Genomic DNA, 19,195 nt, shown 5'->3' on the forward strand with positions numbered 1-19,195 from the left:
CAACAGTTCAGATGTGGCTCTTTCACTTCCAGCATCACAACGCACCTGTCCATAAAGCAAGGGTTATAACTGAGCCGAATACAATTTTTTGTAAAATTTCAATTTTCTTCTTCCTCCTTTAACTTCATTATTGGAAGATACAATTTTTATAAATTTTAACTCCACTAAAAGCCCAGTTATTCAAAAAAAAGAAAGAAAAAGGACCTTCCCGATGGCGCAGTGGTTGCATCGCCACCTTGGTCCCGTGTTCGATACCCGGTGGAGGCACATAGTGGTTAGGATCACACTTTAAACTGGAGGTCCAGTCCCGATTAACTTTACTGTGCATAAAGTGAACTTAAAACACCAACTCAATCAATCAAGAAAGAAAAAAATATTCCATATCTGTATGGCAATTAGTTCTGCTACAATTTTTTTTTCTTCACAGCAAGAAAAGCATGTACCTAAAACGTTTCCGTCCACTAAAGGTTAAAGAGCCAGCAGGGGGAGGCATTCCTTGTTAATTACATGATGGAAGCAGGAAGTATGTATGGCTCGTTAATAAAATTCTAATAAAACATGTATTTTAAGATAAGAACAGCACTGGAAAAAATGCAGGCTTACCTGTACTACTGCAACTGGTGAACGCAATAAAAAATTGAAAATTGGGAAAATTTTCAACTTTATTTTAGCTAAAAGAGCAACACAATGCCTTTTCATAAAAGGACTTTGTATCCAAACAGCATCAATATTTTTTATTTACATTACACGTGAAACTGTGAAACAATGCCACATTAAAACATTTATGAAAAATGGTAAAATTATGAATGAAAAATGACATGTGGAAGCTAACACATTATTGTACAAAACAAAGTCCTAAATTCCTTCATGTGAATAATTAAAGAACTGGTCAAATGCATGAATATTTTGATTCGTTCATTTTTCTTCTTGTCTTTTGAGTTCTTGCAATTCTGTAAATTCAGAGAGAAATACAAATTTGCAACTAAAAGTAAATAATTCACTCCAACAGTCCCAGCACATAAATATATTTCTATCAAGTTTGTTGTTTCCTATTACCTCAAAAAGAAAAATGACAAATTGTTCCATAATCTCTATCAAGGCAACTTTTATTTAGCCAAAATTTAATATTTGACCATAACAGCTATCATATAACATGCCGACGGCATTCCTTCCTTAAAATACACACCCAATGTGTTCTTGGCATATACCTATGTACAGAGCTCAACAGATAAAGACATGTTTATGAAACAATTGTACCACCCGAATAAACCATTACTGATATTTTTAATTGAAGTTAACTGAAGGGAAAGGATATTAATACTTATTGCTTACTTTAATGGGGGGGAGGGGGGACAATAACTGATCTTAAGACCTTAACCCGTCTCAATACCCTTATTGAAGAATATAATACTGAATCCAGCACTAGTGGTGCACTTGAAACACACTGATTCTATCTCCCATGTAGGTTTTTGGAGGAAAATTAAAAAATAGTGCAGAAAGCAAAATTTTAACATTTAAATCCCTTACTCTGCCAGACTCAGACTGATTATATATATTGCACTACTATGTCCCCAGAATTGCCACAATAGAAAATGGCCAATCCCTTATCATGCTTCAAAGATAGTACATCTATATTCATGAAATACACGACTTTCTAATTCTCTTAATGGTTTGATGTATAAACTGTAAGTGTGGCAATACAAAATAAAATGTAGATGATGTTACTATCTTTTATATATACGAGACATTACAATGAAGGTTTCTATCGTTTGCATACCAAAATTAAGGTACAAAGCTACACGATTCATATGAAGAAAATGTGTTAACATGATATACCATACCTGAAAGAAAAAGGGGAAAAAAATGTTAAGTAAAAATTATTGGCATGTTTATTCTAGTCCCATTATTTTTTGGTCACGAACTAACCACTGCTTCTATAAACTGGTTAACGTTAAGTTGGTTACTTCCTTTTTTTTTTGAAAACCACTCAGAAAATGTGACAGCTGCTGTACCCTAAAAATCTACTAACAGTGAATTTTCAATTAGTTTATACAGCACATGTTACAATTTTTTTTTTCTTTTACGCCAGGCCTACCAACAAAGTGTATTGATCGATGCTATAAAATTAACAAGTTTCTCACATAAATGTATCTACAATTTGATATGACAGGAAAAATTGTGTACATATGCAAGATCTAAATGAGGAATACTACCAAATATGTTCGATTAGCTGACTTTTTTTTTTCTCGCGTATGTGTCCATGTGTAGCAGACCTACTACATAACAATCTAGAAAACATGCTGCTACATATCCACAAGCATAATCTTCCAATCAGAGTTCAAGGACAGTGTAGCATGAAAAAAAAAAATATAAACAATCTCATTTTCATTGAAAAGAGGAAGCAAACAGTCACTATTTTTACACTAACAGTTTTTTCTATAGGAAATTCACACCCAACATGTGCAGATGGAAGTAAACAAGATGCATTCTACCCTGTCCCTGTTAGGACCACTTATTGGTTGCCGACTCTTACAACTCTCTTTCAGGTCTTTTAAAATTTCCTATCAACACATTTAGTCGATCATTAGCTCAAAGTGAACTGAACCTCGCCGCTCCATACGGTCATGTTTAATGTTGTGTGCCCAAGCCTTGCACTCAATGTTGATCAATACTCCAACTGGAAGAAAGAAATATTTGTTCTTAATCCCATCATGTAATTCTCTGCTATAGAAACAAACCTGGTAAACAAAAGCACTCGTGCACATAAATGGTACTCTTCTCCAATTGCTTAGTTGTAAAACATTAGGGAATGAATGGACAGGCTCTATTGGTATCAACTAATGTAGACATATCAATGTATCTATAAAATTACTGAAATACAGGATGTACATAAAGTCTGGTAACACACTAAAAAAATTATTGTAAAGAAACTATTAGTATTAAAGTGACAGTACATTAGTTGAATTAGTTCCATTTTTTGCCGCTAGGTGGTGGCAAATTCAATATGGCACATTTTGGAGCTAAAAAAATTGTTTTACATTTTGATAAAACAAAGTGTGCTACAGAAATGTCCAACTGATGGAAATCTAGGAGCAAACGCAGGTAAAGAAGCACCAAGCAGGAAGGTATCTACAATTGGCATCGAAAATTTGTTACAACTGGGTGCTTGTGTACAAAAGAAAGAAGAGGTTGGCCAGGCGTGGCGTGAGTGAAGGTGACATTGAACGACTGAGGGAAGCCTTAACAAGGAGCCCTGGGAAACCTACACACAGAGCTTCATGTGAGCAGGGTGTGTCACTAATGACTGTGTGGAGTGTTTTGCTTACAAATGTGTATGAAACCATTCAGACTGCAGATTGTGTTGGGGATATGACTTTTGCACTAAGAAAGGCAGTAACAGTGTGGCTGTGAATTGCAACAGAGAAAAGATTAATTCGTAGATTTGTTAATTTTCAGTGATGAAGCAACATTAGATTGCCTTCCTTCTTAATGTTTCTTTCCTATATTTGCTCCTAAATTTTCATTGGCCATCTGTAGCACACTTTGTTTTACTAAAACTTAGCACACACATTTTTAGCTCCAGAAAGCACCATCTTGAATTTGCCACCATCTAGCGGCGAGAAATTGAACTACAGGGAACAACTGGAAAGAAAAAAAAAGCACTACGACTTTACTAATTTAACTTATGTGCTGTGTCACTTAGTAATGCTAATAGTTTCTTTACAATAGCATTTTGAAAGTGTTACAGGACATTATGTACAACTTGTATACTATTCTAAGACCTAAATAAATATTCTGCCATTTTGTTATTATTTTACTGAATGTAAATATCTAGGGCCACATATGGTGATTAAAAGATCAAGATTTCGATACAAAAAATAGGCATATTTCAGGATCAAAAATGGTATACAAAATTACATTTCGGTGCTGAAATATGTGTGCCTACTAATTTCGCTTACATGTATTTATTATACAATCTCATCTTTTGTTTCCAAAACATGAATGAATTAATTCATATAACCGACTTTGTAAAGTGAATGTCTAAACATACACAAAGGGAAAAGTTTGTTACATATATTATTCATAAAGTTGAAACTAACTATTCAGGTACTATTTAATTTTATATCATACTGGTTAATATTGTCTTTGTACTTCATGGTACATATTTTAAAAGTTTCACAATAGTCCACATTTTCCAAATATCTTATCAAAAATATTCCCTTTTCTAACTCTAGCTTTCAGAATTCAAATATTTTCAGTTCAGTTACTACCAACCAGTAGTAACCTTGTTCAAATGATATTTTGCAGTGAAAGAGTCTAGGATTCAAAAATATATATTTACAGCTTTAACTACACTAACTATGCTAACACTAATTTTAGCTGCCACCGACATCCTCAAGGATCACTGTGACTACAAAGGAGTACATGTTTAATACAATATATATATAAAGTGTTCGGGGCACGGCACACAGGTCACAAACTGCAATTTTCTTTTGCTTTCATCTAAGTCACACTGAATCAAAGAAAATATTATAAATATAATTTTATATTGGGTGTGTGTAAAGAATCTCAACAGTGATGATCAAACGTGTATTTCATGTCTGTAAGGTTTCATATTGTAAGATTAAACATACAAAACTGCTGTAAAATTTCATATTTTGACTCAAGTGCTTCTTCCAGAACGCCTAGATATACCAGGGTTATACAAAATTTTGATTATCCAAAACTGTGCAGTTTCCTCGAATTCAGATAAACTAGTTTATATGTAAATATTAGTGCTGAGCCAATACAGATGCATCAGTATTGGTCCATAGCAGCAGATACTTTTCTGCAAAATTAGCACCAGGTACTTTCACAGGATGTCTACCAATATTCTAGACTTTTTTCTTGACCTTTTTTTCTATTTTTCATAACATATTTAATCGCCCCCTACTTAGGTATAGTTGCAAAATTATAGATATTTATTCAATGAAAAACCTCCTACCACAAGGCTGGTTAGGATAAAAACAGAAGGTGTACTTTAACAAGAGATTTAGACTTGCTTTATTTTAATAAAATAATTAATAATGCATGTAAAAATTAATGCTTCAAACTTCATCCTGGATGGGGAATGGCTACATTATTTAACATTTTTACAAAAACTTCAAGTGGGCATACAAGAATTTAATTCTTAAGAAACAAAGAGAACAAATCTTAACCACAATTCAATATAAATTTTAGATTTCCAATTATTCAAATTTAACAATCCCAGTACAGGTATATAACAATGTAAGTTCACTATACTGTAAAAAATAGTAAAAATTCTTGACCAAAAGCATAATTTCTTGACTTTTTCTTCACTGGTAGACACCCTGCTTCAGTGTCTCATTATCCTGGAAATTATGCAAAATTGCAAGTTTGCATTAATTGTGCACCAAAACTGATAAATCTATGATAATTGAAAATAGTCTGTTATACACTAATATTAATCAATATTTGGATCAACTTTTAATTATTACAATTTCCGAACATCAGTATCCGAGAATCTGTAAGCATATCCGTTCGGCCCTAGTAAATACAATCCAATCCAATCCAGGTTTTGCATTAGATTTCGATGCCAAGCTTACCTTGAGGTCGTTCGAAATGCACTGCCACCAGAGGGCTCAGGTATCCTTCTGCATTCATGAATGGGAAAAAGTATGAGGGGAATCCTCGCTGGGGAAAGTACTGGATTGGGCCGATGTTCTCAATGTCTGCTGGACTCTCTCCCTCGCAGCTCACCCATGTCACGTCCATCTCGGCAATCTGAAGACAAATGTACCATTTACAGAATGCTCTCTGCCACAGGGTGATAAAATCACTCACATGTGCATAGAATTTGAAGATGCACTACACCAAAAAATGCTGAATAGTTATTATTTATAATACATAAACTGATTATATATACACCTAGGTACGTACAGGGTGGTGCAGAGGTAGTGGGGCAGCCACACACATTTGTGAATTTTAAATTTTCCTGGTTTTTACACTTCACCCTGCTTACCTGAAAAACATAAAATCAGCAATTGCATTGTAGGATCTAGTATTACATTATCTGTATCTGGCCAAATTTTTAGTGTGGGATTATTGATTATCATCTTGTCATTCCATTAAATATGTATTTTAATTTTATTAAATGCGATTCCAACGCTACTACATTACAACATTGTTGCATGCTAACTGACACTAACTGACCGACAAACATTTTACTGAACATAGGACTGGGTAATGAGGACAGACAGTTTTTTAACAAAGTAGAAAATTAAGCAAAATTTCAGTCTCGAACAGGACTTGGACCTGGGCATCTGTTCTACCACAGCATTGCTATACCAACTGAGCTACTAGAGTCAACTTTGGTAATATACAGTACCATGCTCCGAAATTCTAGGTACTGTCAACATTAGAGGGCTGCATGGGACCACTTTCACTTCATTATACTCGTTCAGAGTCTCCCACGTTCGAGTGTAAAGAATCAAATATCATTTGAATGTGACAATAATCGTAGAAATATATGTGTAAAAAGGCACCGTGTTAGTTTGAGCCCATAATAATCTATTCATTTTCATATGTAGCTATGTAATAATTGCTATGTAATGGTAAAATAAACTACACAGATGTTGACTATCTTCACTTAAATGGACCATATTAGCAGTGACTTGACAGCAGGTGGCCGATAATGATTTGAGTCCAAACAAAATGGACACATGGTTTTCTCCTTTGAATTTTCCATAGCATGGGGTAGTATTGTGACAGCAGTTATGATGTGTATCATACATCCATGTAAATATGAGATTTCAGAGAATAAGTCGCTATATAACATATACCTTACAGAGAATAAGGTAAAAAATAACTGGAAAATGGAAATCATGCATTTTTAAACAAAATCCAGCTGTTCTGCTTTCAAACCACTTCTGTACGCAGGCAAGCACAACTCGTAGCCAACAGGAGATGCTGCCCCTAGAGACGATGGGAGTTCAGGAGTCTCACATGACTGCAGCGACGCAGCCTTTTGGCTACCATTTTGGATCGGAAGCCGGTAAGAGCATTTGCTTTACTTGACTTCCGATTCATTTAGTCTTTTTATTATCCTCTGTAACGTACGTGAAATATATTGACTTTTCTCTGAAACATCATATATTGCTGTATGATACATCGCAATTTTGTTTTATAACTTAAAGTTACCCTTTGCAATGGTAAACTCAATGGTTTTGAATAGGCTACAACCATGTCTGGTTTGTTTGTACTCAAGTCTTCAAGCATGACATCACACTAATATGGTCCATTTCAATTACACTTCATCTTTCACTTCACGATCAATATTTGAGGGCCCAATACTGGAGACAAATTATGTTATTCGTTAACTACTGGGGTTCGAGCGAATACTGATCGTTGCGACTGAGCATTCGCTCGAGCAAAGAAGTTGTCAATTCTGTATGCTATCTAGCGTTGTTTGTGTGAATGGTCATGAACTATTTGCCACTCGAGCGAAAACATTTATTGCAGCACTCTAGTCAACATCAACGTTCCACAGGCAACAGATCCCACTGCATATCTGACTGACAATTCCACACAGGTTAAACAGTGAAAGCGAAAAATCAGGCAAAACAGCTCAGTGGCTGTTAGTAGAGCAATGGCACGGTATGACTGACCCAGGTTCCAAACCTTGATGAGCTTGCAATTTTTGATTAAATTTCTACAAAGTACATCTCGTGTGTGTACAAATCATTTCTTTTAACAAATTCTTTCCACCATTAGTAGCTGTCACAACATTACTTGAAAACAGATAGCTGTTTGAAATGCAACACTAGGTGGCGGTAAAGGAATCTGTTGTACAGTCTGCTACTGTTAGCAGGCATCCACGTTTTATGTAACCAAAATGAATTTCTGGGCTTACAAATATTTCAGATCAGTCTGTTCATTTTTTTAGAATTGTTTAACTTTCCCCTCTTATCTTTTGGACAACCACTGACAGGTCAAGTGTGATAACACTTCGACAATAAGCAAGGTGCATAAATAGCCTTTTAGTCACGAAAGGACTTTGATTAAAAAATACTAAAACAGCAACTACAAAAAAAGGGAACAGTGTGTCTCGAATTTTGTAACATCAAAATTCCCTAATTTTTTCTGTTAAGCAAAATTTTTCAGACTAAAGCCATAGGGTAATTTGTGTGATTAAACATGTAATAAGGTCACTATACTTTAGCTACAACAGGGTGGCTATTCTAGGACCATGATAAAATTCCTGGTTTCCAAGGTAAATTTTCAAAAAATTCAAGGCCACAAGTGGATGTTTTCTCTATTTCAACCTTGCGTATTACCGCCTCAACACCCACACACATGCACCAGAGGCGCAACCACGAACTTGTCTGAAGGGGGGGGGGGGGTGCAAGTACCAGGATAAACGTACCAATAATATTAATGACATAATTATGACATTATTATTATTATTAGTAGTAGTAGTAGTAGTGTACAAGATGTTATCATCCTTGTAAATTACACAAAAAGGGGGTAGAAGTTGGTGTTGAAGCATTTGTGTTGGAACAAAAAATTTTAAACAGTTTTTTTTTTAAAAAAACTGTTCAATTTTACATTAATTAATAATGGGAAGCAAGTACACAAACTGTATTTTTGAATGGCAGAAAATGCATGATAAATGCATTTTGAATATTATTCTTTTTGTACATACAACTTGTACAACATATGTTTTACACATTAAAATGGAGTGATGTAAAATAATAAAATACATGCCAACACTAAATTCTGTACGTATTTAAAGTTTCTTTAATACAATTTATATAATTTATATAATTTTTGCAAAAATTATATAAATTGTCTCACATGTGCACACTCCTTTTCCTCCCAACAATTGTTCACACATTTAAGACAAAATCCATTAACAGAAGTCTATTTCCCTCTCTGGTAATTTACAGTGCATTACAGAAAACAATCACATTGAGAGTGGAGCAAACAAGAAAATTTTTAATCCATTTCTTTGCAAACTAAAAACAATATTTGATTTAATAGGGTGCAAATAATTTCACGAGACACCATGGCATTCTCTCTTTTACAACTTTTATCATTTAGATTGTTCGGCGGCCAGGGCAGAATCCTGCCACTCCCAAGCTATGGCTCTGAACTTGAAGAGACTAAGAGAAGCAGGTATTGTGAGCGAAGCGACCAAGAAAATTTTATGGAATTTATTTTTATTTGCATAAAACTTGAAATCAAGGGGGATAATTGCACCTCTGTGCCCTCTGGAGGTGCCCTTGGCCATCAATGTTTGCCCCTTGCCCTCCTTAGAATTGATTTCCATTCAAGGTTGGGGGACAGGGCAATGAACCCCTGCCCCACTGATATGCACACACAAATATAGTAACAATATGAAGGGTCTGTGAGATTCCAATGTATCCAAAATTTCTAATTTAATTTAATTAAATGGTGAAGTACACACAGCAGAACCTTTAGTTCCAGAACCTAACTTGACTGAAGTTATAGATGCTATTAAAAGGATAAAGAATAACAAAGCATCTGGCATTGATTTAATACCAGCTGAGTTAATTAAATATGGTGGAAATTCATTAATATGTCAAATTCATAAATTAATTTGTTTAATATGGAATAAAGAAGAAATCCCTCAACAGTGGAAAGAATCCATAATTGTTCCTGTGTTTAAAAAAGGTGATAAAATGAACTGCAATAATTACTTATTAGGGGATGATATAAATACAATTAAGAATAATGCTAAAATATTTTTCAAAGCAGCTAAAGAGAGAGATTTGGAAGTTAGCAAAGAGAAAACTAAATATATGCTTAGAGGCCGAAACCAAGTGATAGGTAATAATCAAAATCTAATTATTGATAACTCGTTTGAACCAGTTTCCAAATTCAAGTACTTAGGAGTAATACTAACAAATGAAAATGATATTAAAGAGGAAATAAAAAGTAGGCTTAATTCAGGAAATTCATGTTACTTCTCTCTTCATAAACTTTTGTCTTCTCGTTTAATATCTAAGAAACTAAATGTTAAAATATACAAAACAGTAATTTTGCCTGTATTATTATATGGATGCGAAACTTGGTTCCTTACATTGAAAGAGGAACATAAATTGAGAGTATTTGAAAATAAGATCCTTAGAAAAATATTTGGATCTAAAAGGAATGAGGAGACAGGTGAGTGGAGAAGGCTACATAATTTAGAACTACATAATTTGTATTAATGTCCAGATATTATTAGAATGATTAAATCAAGAAGACTTAGGTGGGCAGGCCATGTGGCACGAATGGGAGAGTTTACAGGATTCTTGTTGGGAAACCTGATGGTAAGAGACCTGTAGGAAGGCCAAGACTAAGATGGACAAAGGAAATCGGTAGGGATGGAAAAGAGTATATAGTCTTGCTCAGGATAGGGACAGATGGAAGGCCTGTGTTGCTGCAGCCATGAACCTTCAGGTTTAAGAAGGCTAGAGAGTTAGTTAAGTAGGTAGGTAGGTATATTTAAAACATTTAATTTGTGGTTCTTAGTTTACATTTGCCATTTCACATACTCAGACTCGAAATACATCTACAAACACAAGTCACGCAAATGTTATGGTATATATTCTAACCTGCGAAAAATTGTTAATTGTGTAAAAATTTCAAACTCAAATCTACCTAATCATCTTCAAGAAATCTTATCTTGCAATAATCTTCCGTCTGTCAGATTGCCTTCCTCGATAAAAATAAAAACTCAACTGTGAAAATCTCACCTCAGGGCATTTATCAATATGTATTCAATAGGATTTGGATTAATAAAATTTGCAATTTTTCACGTCTACGGAGAAAAATTCAAGCAGAATTCACGCATAATTACTGGATTCCGTCCAGGAATTCCCGGTGAGTAGCTGCCCTGAACAAGAAAGTGGGAAATTCCAATATTCACCTAATGTTGTATATTTCTTAGGGATGGGACTGATTGATCAGTACTCTATCGGTATCGGCCGATATAGGCATATCGGTGTATCGGTAAAATTACCGATTATTTTACCGATCCGATATATCGATAAATATCGGATAATTTAGTGCAAAATTCTGCCATTTTCTTGTAATTTTTATGAATAATCTCCATACCCTACTTTCTAAAAAGTAAATGTTTAAATATTCAACATCTTTTGCACTGCAGTCACCGAGAAACACACATTTATTAAGGAGGTCAATGAACCTTTCAGGTACTTCCAAGGACCATTTCTAATTTTATATCGGATCTGTAGAATATCGGTTATCGGTAAATTTTATATCGGTACTTTATCGGTATCGGCCAAAATTTCATATCGGCACATCCCTAATATTTCTACATAAATAGTTCAAAACATGACCTTTCCTAGAGTATTTAATTTATACTGTACCTATTTATGCCCCCTCTCCCCCCTCTTGGTAATAATCAGTACAATCAAACTGAAGTATTCTTTGATCACAAGAAATTAAATTTCTTGCTTGTCCTTTTTTATTATTAATTCAAAAACATATTTTTAGTGCACTACCACAAAACTTTGGTTTTTCCAGAAACAGTAAATTTCCTGACATTTACATGACTTTTCCTGAAAAAGAAAATTTTCTGTCTTTTCCAGGTTTTCCAGACTGACAGACATTAAATTATGTGCCCTACCATTGCATTCATACACCCATCAACATTTGTGTGGACTTCACAAAGTGTTTAGTCCAGGTGCAAATCAGTAAATTCACATCCACAACCCCAATTTTACGTTCCCCGGTTTTACATCTTGCCCACATTATACAGGGTGACTGACTCACCTAAAATTATCACTGGAAGTATTTCATGAACAAAAAAAAAATATATTGAAAAACTACTTTTGCAGATATAGAGGTATGAGAGGAGCTCATCAAATTAGTACGATTTTCAACACAAACTTACATTTTTTTAAAATGGAAACCCCATATTATTTTTAGAGCAATTGAAAGTAGGGAAAAATTAAGAATGGTGTTTATCACATTGTAATACATCAAGTAGTTCTCAAGTAATTGTAACGTGAACTTGACACTTGAAACAAACATCTCAGAAGTAGTGTGATATGTCGATATTGTAAAAATATCAATATCGATAATATCAATATCAACATATCTAATATGTAGTTTAAGGTGTGGAGTCCATTTCACATGCTCAGACTCTGAATATATCTGCAAACACAAGTCACAAATGTCACGGGATATACTAATCTACGAGAAATTGTTAATTGTATAAAAATTTCACACTCAAATTTACCTTAACTTCGCGATATATCTTGCAAATATTTTCCGTCTGTCAGATTGTTCTGCAAAGGATACTAGCGAAGTCAACGAATTGAGAGAACTCTCTTATTTTCCATGCAGCTCTCTTCAATCCTCAGTAAAAATGAAAACTAAACTGAAATTCTTGCCTCAGGGCATTTATAAATATGTATAAATTTAATGGGACTTGAATTAATAAAAGGTGCAATTTTTCACATCTATGGAGAAAAATTCGCTCAGAATTCCTGGTGAGTAGCCACCCTGATATCGCTCATGTGCATTAGGGCTTGACCAACAATGACCTTCAGAAATGAAAATGTTTTTTTAAAAACATACTTTTAGATTTTGCATGTAAGGTTCAATGTGACGATTGCTTTCTCATGTCCTTTTTTTATTTTTTACAGATCATATTCCTCGAATAAAATTTACATTTATTTACATCAAAAATATATTTTGCAACATATTTTAAGTATTAATCATGAATACTGAAACTAGAGGCAATATAAATCATATAACTGCCTACTGTATCCCCTATGGTCACCATATGTCCTATTCTTTGAGAATTTTGAGGGCCATATGACGGCAACTGTAAGGAAATAAATATTAGGGCAGGCACAGTTTAGGGTTAAAATCTGGTGAAAACTATCACATGGTCTGCATGTGCCAAGATAAAAAATATTCTTAAATTACCTTTGAACTGTTTTTAAGTGATTTTATGTGTTCTACCAAGTCGTCTGGCATCGAATCAGGCAGGTCTTTGGGATCCTTGTAGTTAACTGGTTTCCAGTCAAAGATCTACAAGAAGAAAACAATTGATGAGTAATAAAAAAATAATTTTAAGTATGAACATTCAGGAAATCTTGAAATTTCTCGCAACATTTGATGCACTGAACATGTACTTACCAGAAGAACAAAAAACAAATTACAATAATATGACAGCAAGTGTGGTTAATGTACGTACGTCGTACATAAGTAATTTTCTCAGACAATGGTTCAATTATTTTTACAATAAAAGCACATTGGATAATCTACTATCAGATGTATTTTGGTGCAGCATCAAGAAATATTATTCCATAGTTATCACAGCACATGGTCAGAATGAACTACTTTTTTGTCAGTTCATATACAAGAGACTTGCTCCTCAACTTAGTAAAAGCATGACTTGCATCTTGTCTCAACAAAATTTGATTGATTTGCTTTATTTTACTTTGCTTTGCTTTTTGTGCCATATTTTGGCTAATTTGCGAAGATGGGGATGAATGATGACGTGATGAAATTAATGAATGGACACTTAAACATCCATGCCTAGGCCAGGATTCAGACCCGGGACCTGTGGCATCATAGCACAATGGGCTAACCACTCATCCACGGTGGGCGGCTCAACAAAATTTGAGTTTTGTTTTTAGTCCAATTTTATGCACAGATAGGCTAATTGGCAGTGGACTGGACTGGACCTAAAGTTGAAAGTGGGATATGAACCACTATGTGCTTCCAGTGGGTTCCGAACCCAGGACCCCTTGATTTCATGGCGACTACATTACCACTATGCCATCGGGGAGGCAACGATTTCAGTTATTTTGTTTTATTGATTTTTCTGGTACATTCCTATTTTGCCCACAAATATTCAAAAACTCTTCATAGTTTCATTTCAATTTCTTATTTTTGCATTCGGAGTGTAATGTTTCACACATTCCAAACATGAAACAGGCATACACCACCCTTCACTATACACTAATATTGTGAATGAACAACAGGCTATATTTGCACTGCATCTCTTGTGCACACGTTTTGTAATAAGTTGTATCAAACTCCAGCAGCTGGATAACATGTGTGTATTGTTTTCATTGCTGCTGAGTTTTACCGGTATTTGTGTTAATTACATTGCATATGCTCTTGAGAATTGCATTGAGCAATTTGTGTGTGCATTGTGGAAATTTGTCACATGTGAGAAAATTAATAAAAAAATTAACTTTTATATATATCTGTGGAAAGAGGACATCATTTACATTAAATAAGTTTGGAAAATAATAACACACTTAGAAACATGCTTTTTGAAATACAGCAAAAGAAGTCTACATGGCAAAACAATATTTTCAAGCCAGTCTGCTACGTGATAAATAAAAATTGAAAGGGATAAATTTATTATTTATTCAATTTTCATGTCAAGTAATGAAGTGTTACTGCTTTTCTCTCCTGTGAATAAGTAATAAATAAGTCACTATTTTATTTCTACTTTTACAGTTTGTTACAGTTTATTCCTATCATATAATAAAAGTTTTTCTTGTATGTACGCATTGCTTGCATTATAGAATTATTTTCCTGTAGTTTACGGTTATTACAATCATAAGAAAACAGTTTTTCTTTGTGACGTTTCAGGAGAACACACGCTCCTTTCATCAGACATTTATTTTCATTTTGATGAAAGACACAGTTATAAGAATGGTTAGTAATTTTTTTTTTAAACAAAAAGAATCTGTTATATAATGGATGTTGTCAATGGTTTTTTTTTTTTTTTAAATTATGAATCCAAAATATCATTAGGTAATTCAAATTCATGTTCAAAAGATTATGTGGGACAAATAGCAAGGAAAATGGCAATAAGATGGCACGAACACGATTTGGACATTATAAATCTAAACCCAAGAACAGGTTTGTCAACTCATATCATCGAAGAGAAGCATTCTATTAAAAAGAGAAGGGTTTTAAAAAGATTAACGGGAAACACAGAGTTGAATGTCGTTCATTGCAGAAGAACACTGGAATAAATTAAATAATGAAAAAGGTAACATAGATCCAGTATGGAGTTTTCTTTTTCACAAATGAAGTAAGCCACCATCTTTAAAATTTAATGTAACAGAAAAATCAAGAGACTTTGTGAAAACAATGATGAATTTGAATTACCTGATGATATTTTGGATTCATAATTTTTTTTAAAAAAAAAACAAACAAAAAAAACTGACAACATCCATTATATAACAGATTCTTTTTGTTTAAAAAAAAAATACTAACCATTGTTATAACTGTCTTTTTAATCAAAATGAAAATAAATGTCTGATGAAAGGAGCGTGTGTTCTCCTGAAACGTCACAAAGAAAAACTGTTTTCTTATGCTTGTAATAACCGTAAACCACAGGAAAATAATCATATAATAAAGCAACAATTGAATTTACATCCATTTTCCACAAAAAAAACTACAAGCAATAATGGAATAAACTTCTATGAAATTAGAGCTGCTGAAAATACTACAGTATACTCACATAAGTTTATACAATCAGGAGCTAAGATAACATTAGGTAAGTTGTCCATTGCTATTATTGATCGTTTTTATGTTGTTTTCGGGAAATGGAATTATGCTGATGCTGCAGTAGACATTGTCATCTGCTTATTGGGTGTGTTCATTTCAATTCATGACCTTCACATTGCAGAAAACAGGGCGATTAACATGGTGATGGGCCATTCATCGTGAACTGCCTCTGATATCAGCTATGTGTTTGGTATTACCTATACGGCGTATGGTTTTTAGAAGCAATATCAGCTGAGCCTGTCCGTGGTGATCAGCAAGTGCAACTTTGTACAGATAGAAAAATACAGAACACTGCATTTATCTTCAGTGCTGCAGTATCCTCACGCGCAAGAAGTTTTCATAAAACTCAACTTTAATGTCCATCATAAGATGGGACAAGAGACATTTTGAACCTGACTATCCAAGTTCCATAAATTTCAGTCGCCCACAGCCAGAGTTATCATTTCTCGAAGAAACGCTGGGAAACAACACATCTCAAAACAAACCGATATTTATTTTTCCTTTCCTTTAATTGCAACCGTGTTGACACAACCGAGTTGTTGTGTCTTGGGAAAACGAGGCATGATAATTTCATCTCAATATGCACAATGACGCCTCATTGTCATGGGCCTTCTCGAACATTGCGAGTCTGTTGCATGTGAGACCAACTCCACTGAAAACCACCCTATGAACTATTCACGAGGCTACAGGACGAATGGAAAAAAAAAATCCATCAGCAATATACCAGAAGTTAGTGGAAAGCCTGCCCCAAAGAATAAATTCTGTAATAAAAGCGACACCTTACTAGTTACCTGGCTATTGTCTTTGGAATGAACGGCACTGGGCATCTGGTGACTTTTGGTTATATAACGTATATCTGTAGTTAGCATGGTAAAAGTAAAACACTACAGGGTGAGTCAGAAATATGGCTACACGTTTGAAGTAAATGATGTGTGTTACTGTACAACGTAGAGGGAAATTGTGAATGATATATTAAAACTTGAAGCTTTCTTTTCTTTCATTTCAGATAAGTGGCAGATTCCAGAGTTTTACGTCATGTCACGATGGCACTGGACATGCGGCAAGCAAGCTACAGTTGCAGCGTGGGCAACTGCATACCAGAATGATCATCAGAGCCGTGAGCACGGCAATAGACAAACTAAACAATTTGATGTAAGCAGTAGTTTACTCCACTTTCCCACACTCATTCAGGTATAGAAGTCCTCACTCTGTAACTATAACTTGCTGCTGCATGTTTAGGACCATCTTGGCTAATGGCATAAGCTCTGGTGCATGACTCTTATATGAAATGAAAAAAATGAAGTTTCAAGTTTAATATACCATTCACCATTTTCCTCTACATTGTAGTTAACACACTACTTCAGACGTGTAGCCATATTTCTGACTCACACTGTACATTGTATACTATGCTCGATTGTTTGCACTTTGAGTACGCATTAGTGAATGACGATCTGTTATGGTCTTTTCATTATGTTTTAACTTGGCAATTCCCTCGAAAGTGGAGAAATTCCACTCACGCATGATGGACATGTGTTCGTGGATATTATATGCCAGGGTTTCTCAAAAAGTAACAGTAAAAGAGGGATGTGTTCATTACTGATTATGTAGAAAATTTTGTGGCTTTGAATGATTGTAAGTTAGGTGTAGGGTATTTGTCTGTTCACCAAAAACTATTTGCAGTGAGCATGTGAACCATGGACATTCAGTCTAAGGCATCATGCTTTGGGCTTTGGCTATGAAGTGCATGCAGATTCGAGTCTCCTGGGTGAAGTGTAACAACTTTTCTCCTGAGATTTCGGCCTGTGTATGGGACCGGTGGCCAGCCCCCATTGTGAGGAAATTGGAGAGCTACGAATGAATAGCCTGTGTATGGGACCGGTGGCCAGCCCCCATTGTGAGGAAATTGGAGAGCTACGAATGAATAGCCTAACCCGGTCACAGAAAACCTACAACAATAACTGGGGGTTCGTCATGCTGACCACATGCCACCCTGTAATTGGTTGAATGATCTCCCACCTCGGTAATTGGATGATGCTGGCAGTTAGTAGGTGGGCCCTGACCCTCAAGGACTGTGGCTGTGCGGGTGATTATTGTTATATTCCTTGGGCTCTGGCAGGTGGTTGTAAAAAAACATTGGTTTGGAAAAAGTGGAGATTTTTAAAGTTTACGATTAGGCTTTTTTGTTGTTGTTGTTTTGTTCTTTTGTGGCAACCATGCCTGAGGCGTTTCCTATAAAGTATAAATGAAACGGTTCCGAAATGTTCTATTATTTTGGTATGATATACTAAAGCACTTCTACCTGCCATTAAGACAGGCAATGGTAGAACAAAATACAAATCTATGAATAATGTTAAAACAAACCACTCCAAGATACAGACCTTATTCAGCTTCAGGAAGATACATGGTGTCCGCAGCTTGAAACCATAATCATTGTCCGATATACAGTTTTCACCGAAGTCTCGAATATTCACGTTGCACACTTTGCCCTCTTCTGGTGGGTTATCGAAGCTGCAGTCGGCAATATTTTGGCCACTGCCAGCAGTCTGTCCACGTGTCCTGTAGTCTGAAAGAAAACATGTGTATAAAATAGCTACAATACACAATCTATAATAGGATTGCATTGCAAAAGCTTGGTCCAATTTAGTACAGGTAAAGTTCCACGTGGCACATTTGGGGTAATGTGGGGGTAGGGACCCCACTCATTCTTGGTCTCTTGCCATTTTGGAGGTGATGTGACCAGCACCATGCTCCAGCTACCTTTTACATCAACCACAGTGACAAATTTTTGCCGATTATGACAGTATATACAGAATGGGTATTGTGGACAGTTACCATGAAGGCTCTTTGGAAACTCAAAATTTGAAATCGAAGAACGTTCACAGTTTAAATTAAGGCTGTGTCCAAAAGGTACAAAGTACAGACTTGAAGTATGGTCTTGACAGAAGTGACTAATCTAGTCCAGTTTAAAAATGTTGAATACACAAGCAATCGAGACCACATCCTGGAGCACGGATCATTGCAGACTTGGTCACATGATTTACACAATTAAGGAGGTAGAAAGCCAGCAACACAGGGTTAAATATATGTTATAGGTCAGCAAGTTGGTTGGAGTTCTAATGTGTGGAAATGTATGAATAATAACATTTCAAAATGTTTTGGGATTTCTATGGTGAAAAATAAGTGTATAAAATGTGGGGGGCAGGGGGAGAGGGGAACAACGTGTCCTCAGTTTTATCTACTGATCGTATTTGGCGCTGCAGTCGAAGTGCAATTCGAAAGACTTTCACTTCCATTCCAAGACTTGAAGACCACACTTCAAAACCATTCTCGGAGGATGCTCACTTCAAGTATGGTCTTGCAAATTTTGGACATTGCCAAATTGAAGAATTTGCTAAAACATGAGAGTGTGACACCAAGCTTAGACCAATTTCTTTCTTAAAGGTTGTCAAGATGAGATTGGAAACAGTTTTGACATTACATTGCCTGCTGCATCTAAGATACTGAAATGTGTCTGCTCTGCAAGCGACATTTACAAAATTAGCATCATCTCCATGTTAAAATGCAGTTTTGTATATCTTACCGATATATATGAAAATGAAATAGAATATTATGG

The 19,195-nt window shown here is 35.1% G+C and overlaps 1 protein-coding gene across 1 annotated transcript in view; it reads right to left on the reverse strand.

Annotated features, from left to right (window-relative positions):
• Positions 1–644: 644 nt before the first annotated feature.
• The window catches only part of LOC145984900 (sodium/potassium-transporting ATPase subunit beta-2-like), a 75,003-nt gene continuing 56,452 nt past the window's right edge, over positions 645–19,195 (reverse strand). The window contains exons 4-7 of the mRNA XM_083118273.1: positions 17,961–18,145; positions 12,970–13,074; positions 5,607–5,784; positions 645–2,677 (exon numbers count right to left, since the gene is read on the reverse strand). Coding sequence (XP_082974399.1) covers positions 2,574–2,677; positions 5,607–5,784; positions 12,970–13,074; positions 17,961–18,145 — 572 coding nt within the window. The 3' untranslated portion in view covers positions 645–2,573. The remainder of the gene's footprint in view (positions 2,678–5,606; positions 5,785–12,969; positions 13,075–17,960; positions 18,146–19,195) is intronic.

This window comes from Lepisma saccharinum, chromosome 3, assembly GCF_977018435.1.
Source record: "Lepisma saccharinum chromosome 3, izLepSacc3.1, whole genome shotgun sequence".
NCBI lineage: Eukaryota > Metazoa > Arthropoda > Insecta > Zygentoma > Lepismatidae > Lepisma > Lepisma saccharinum.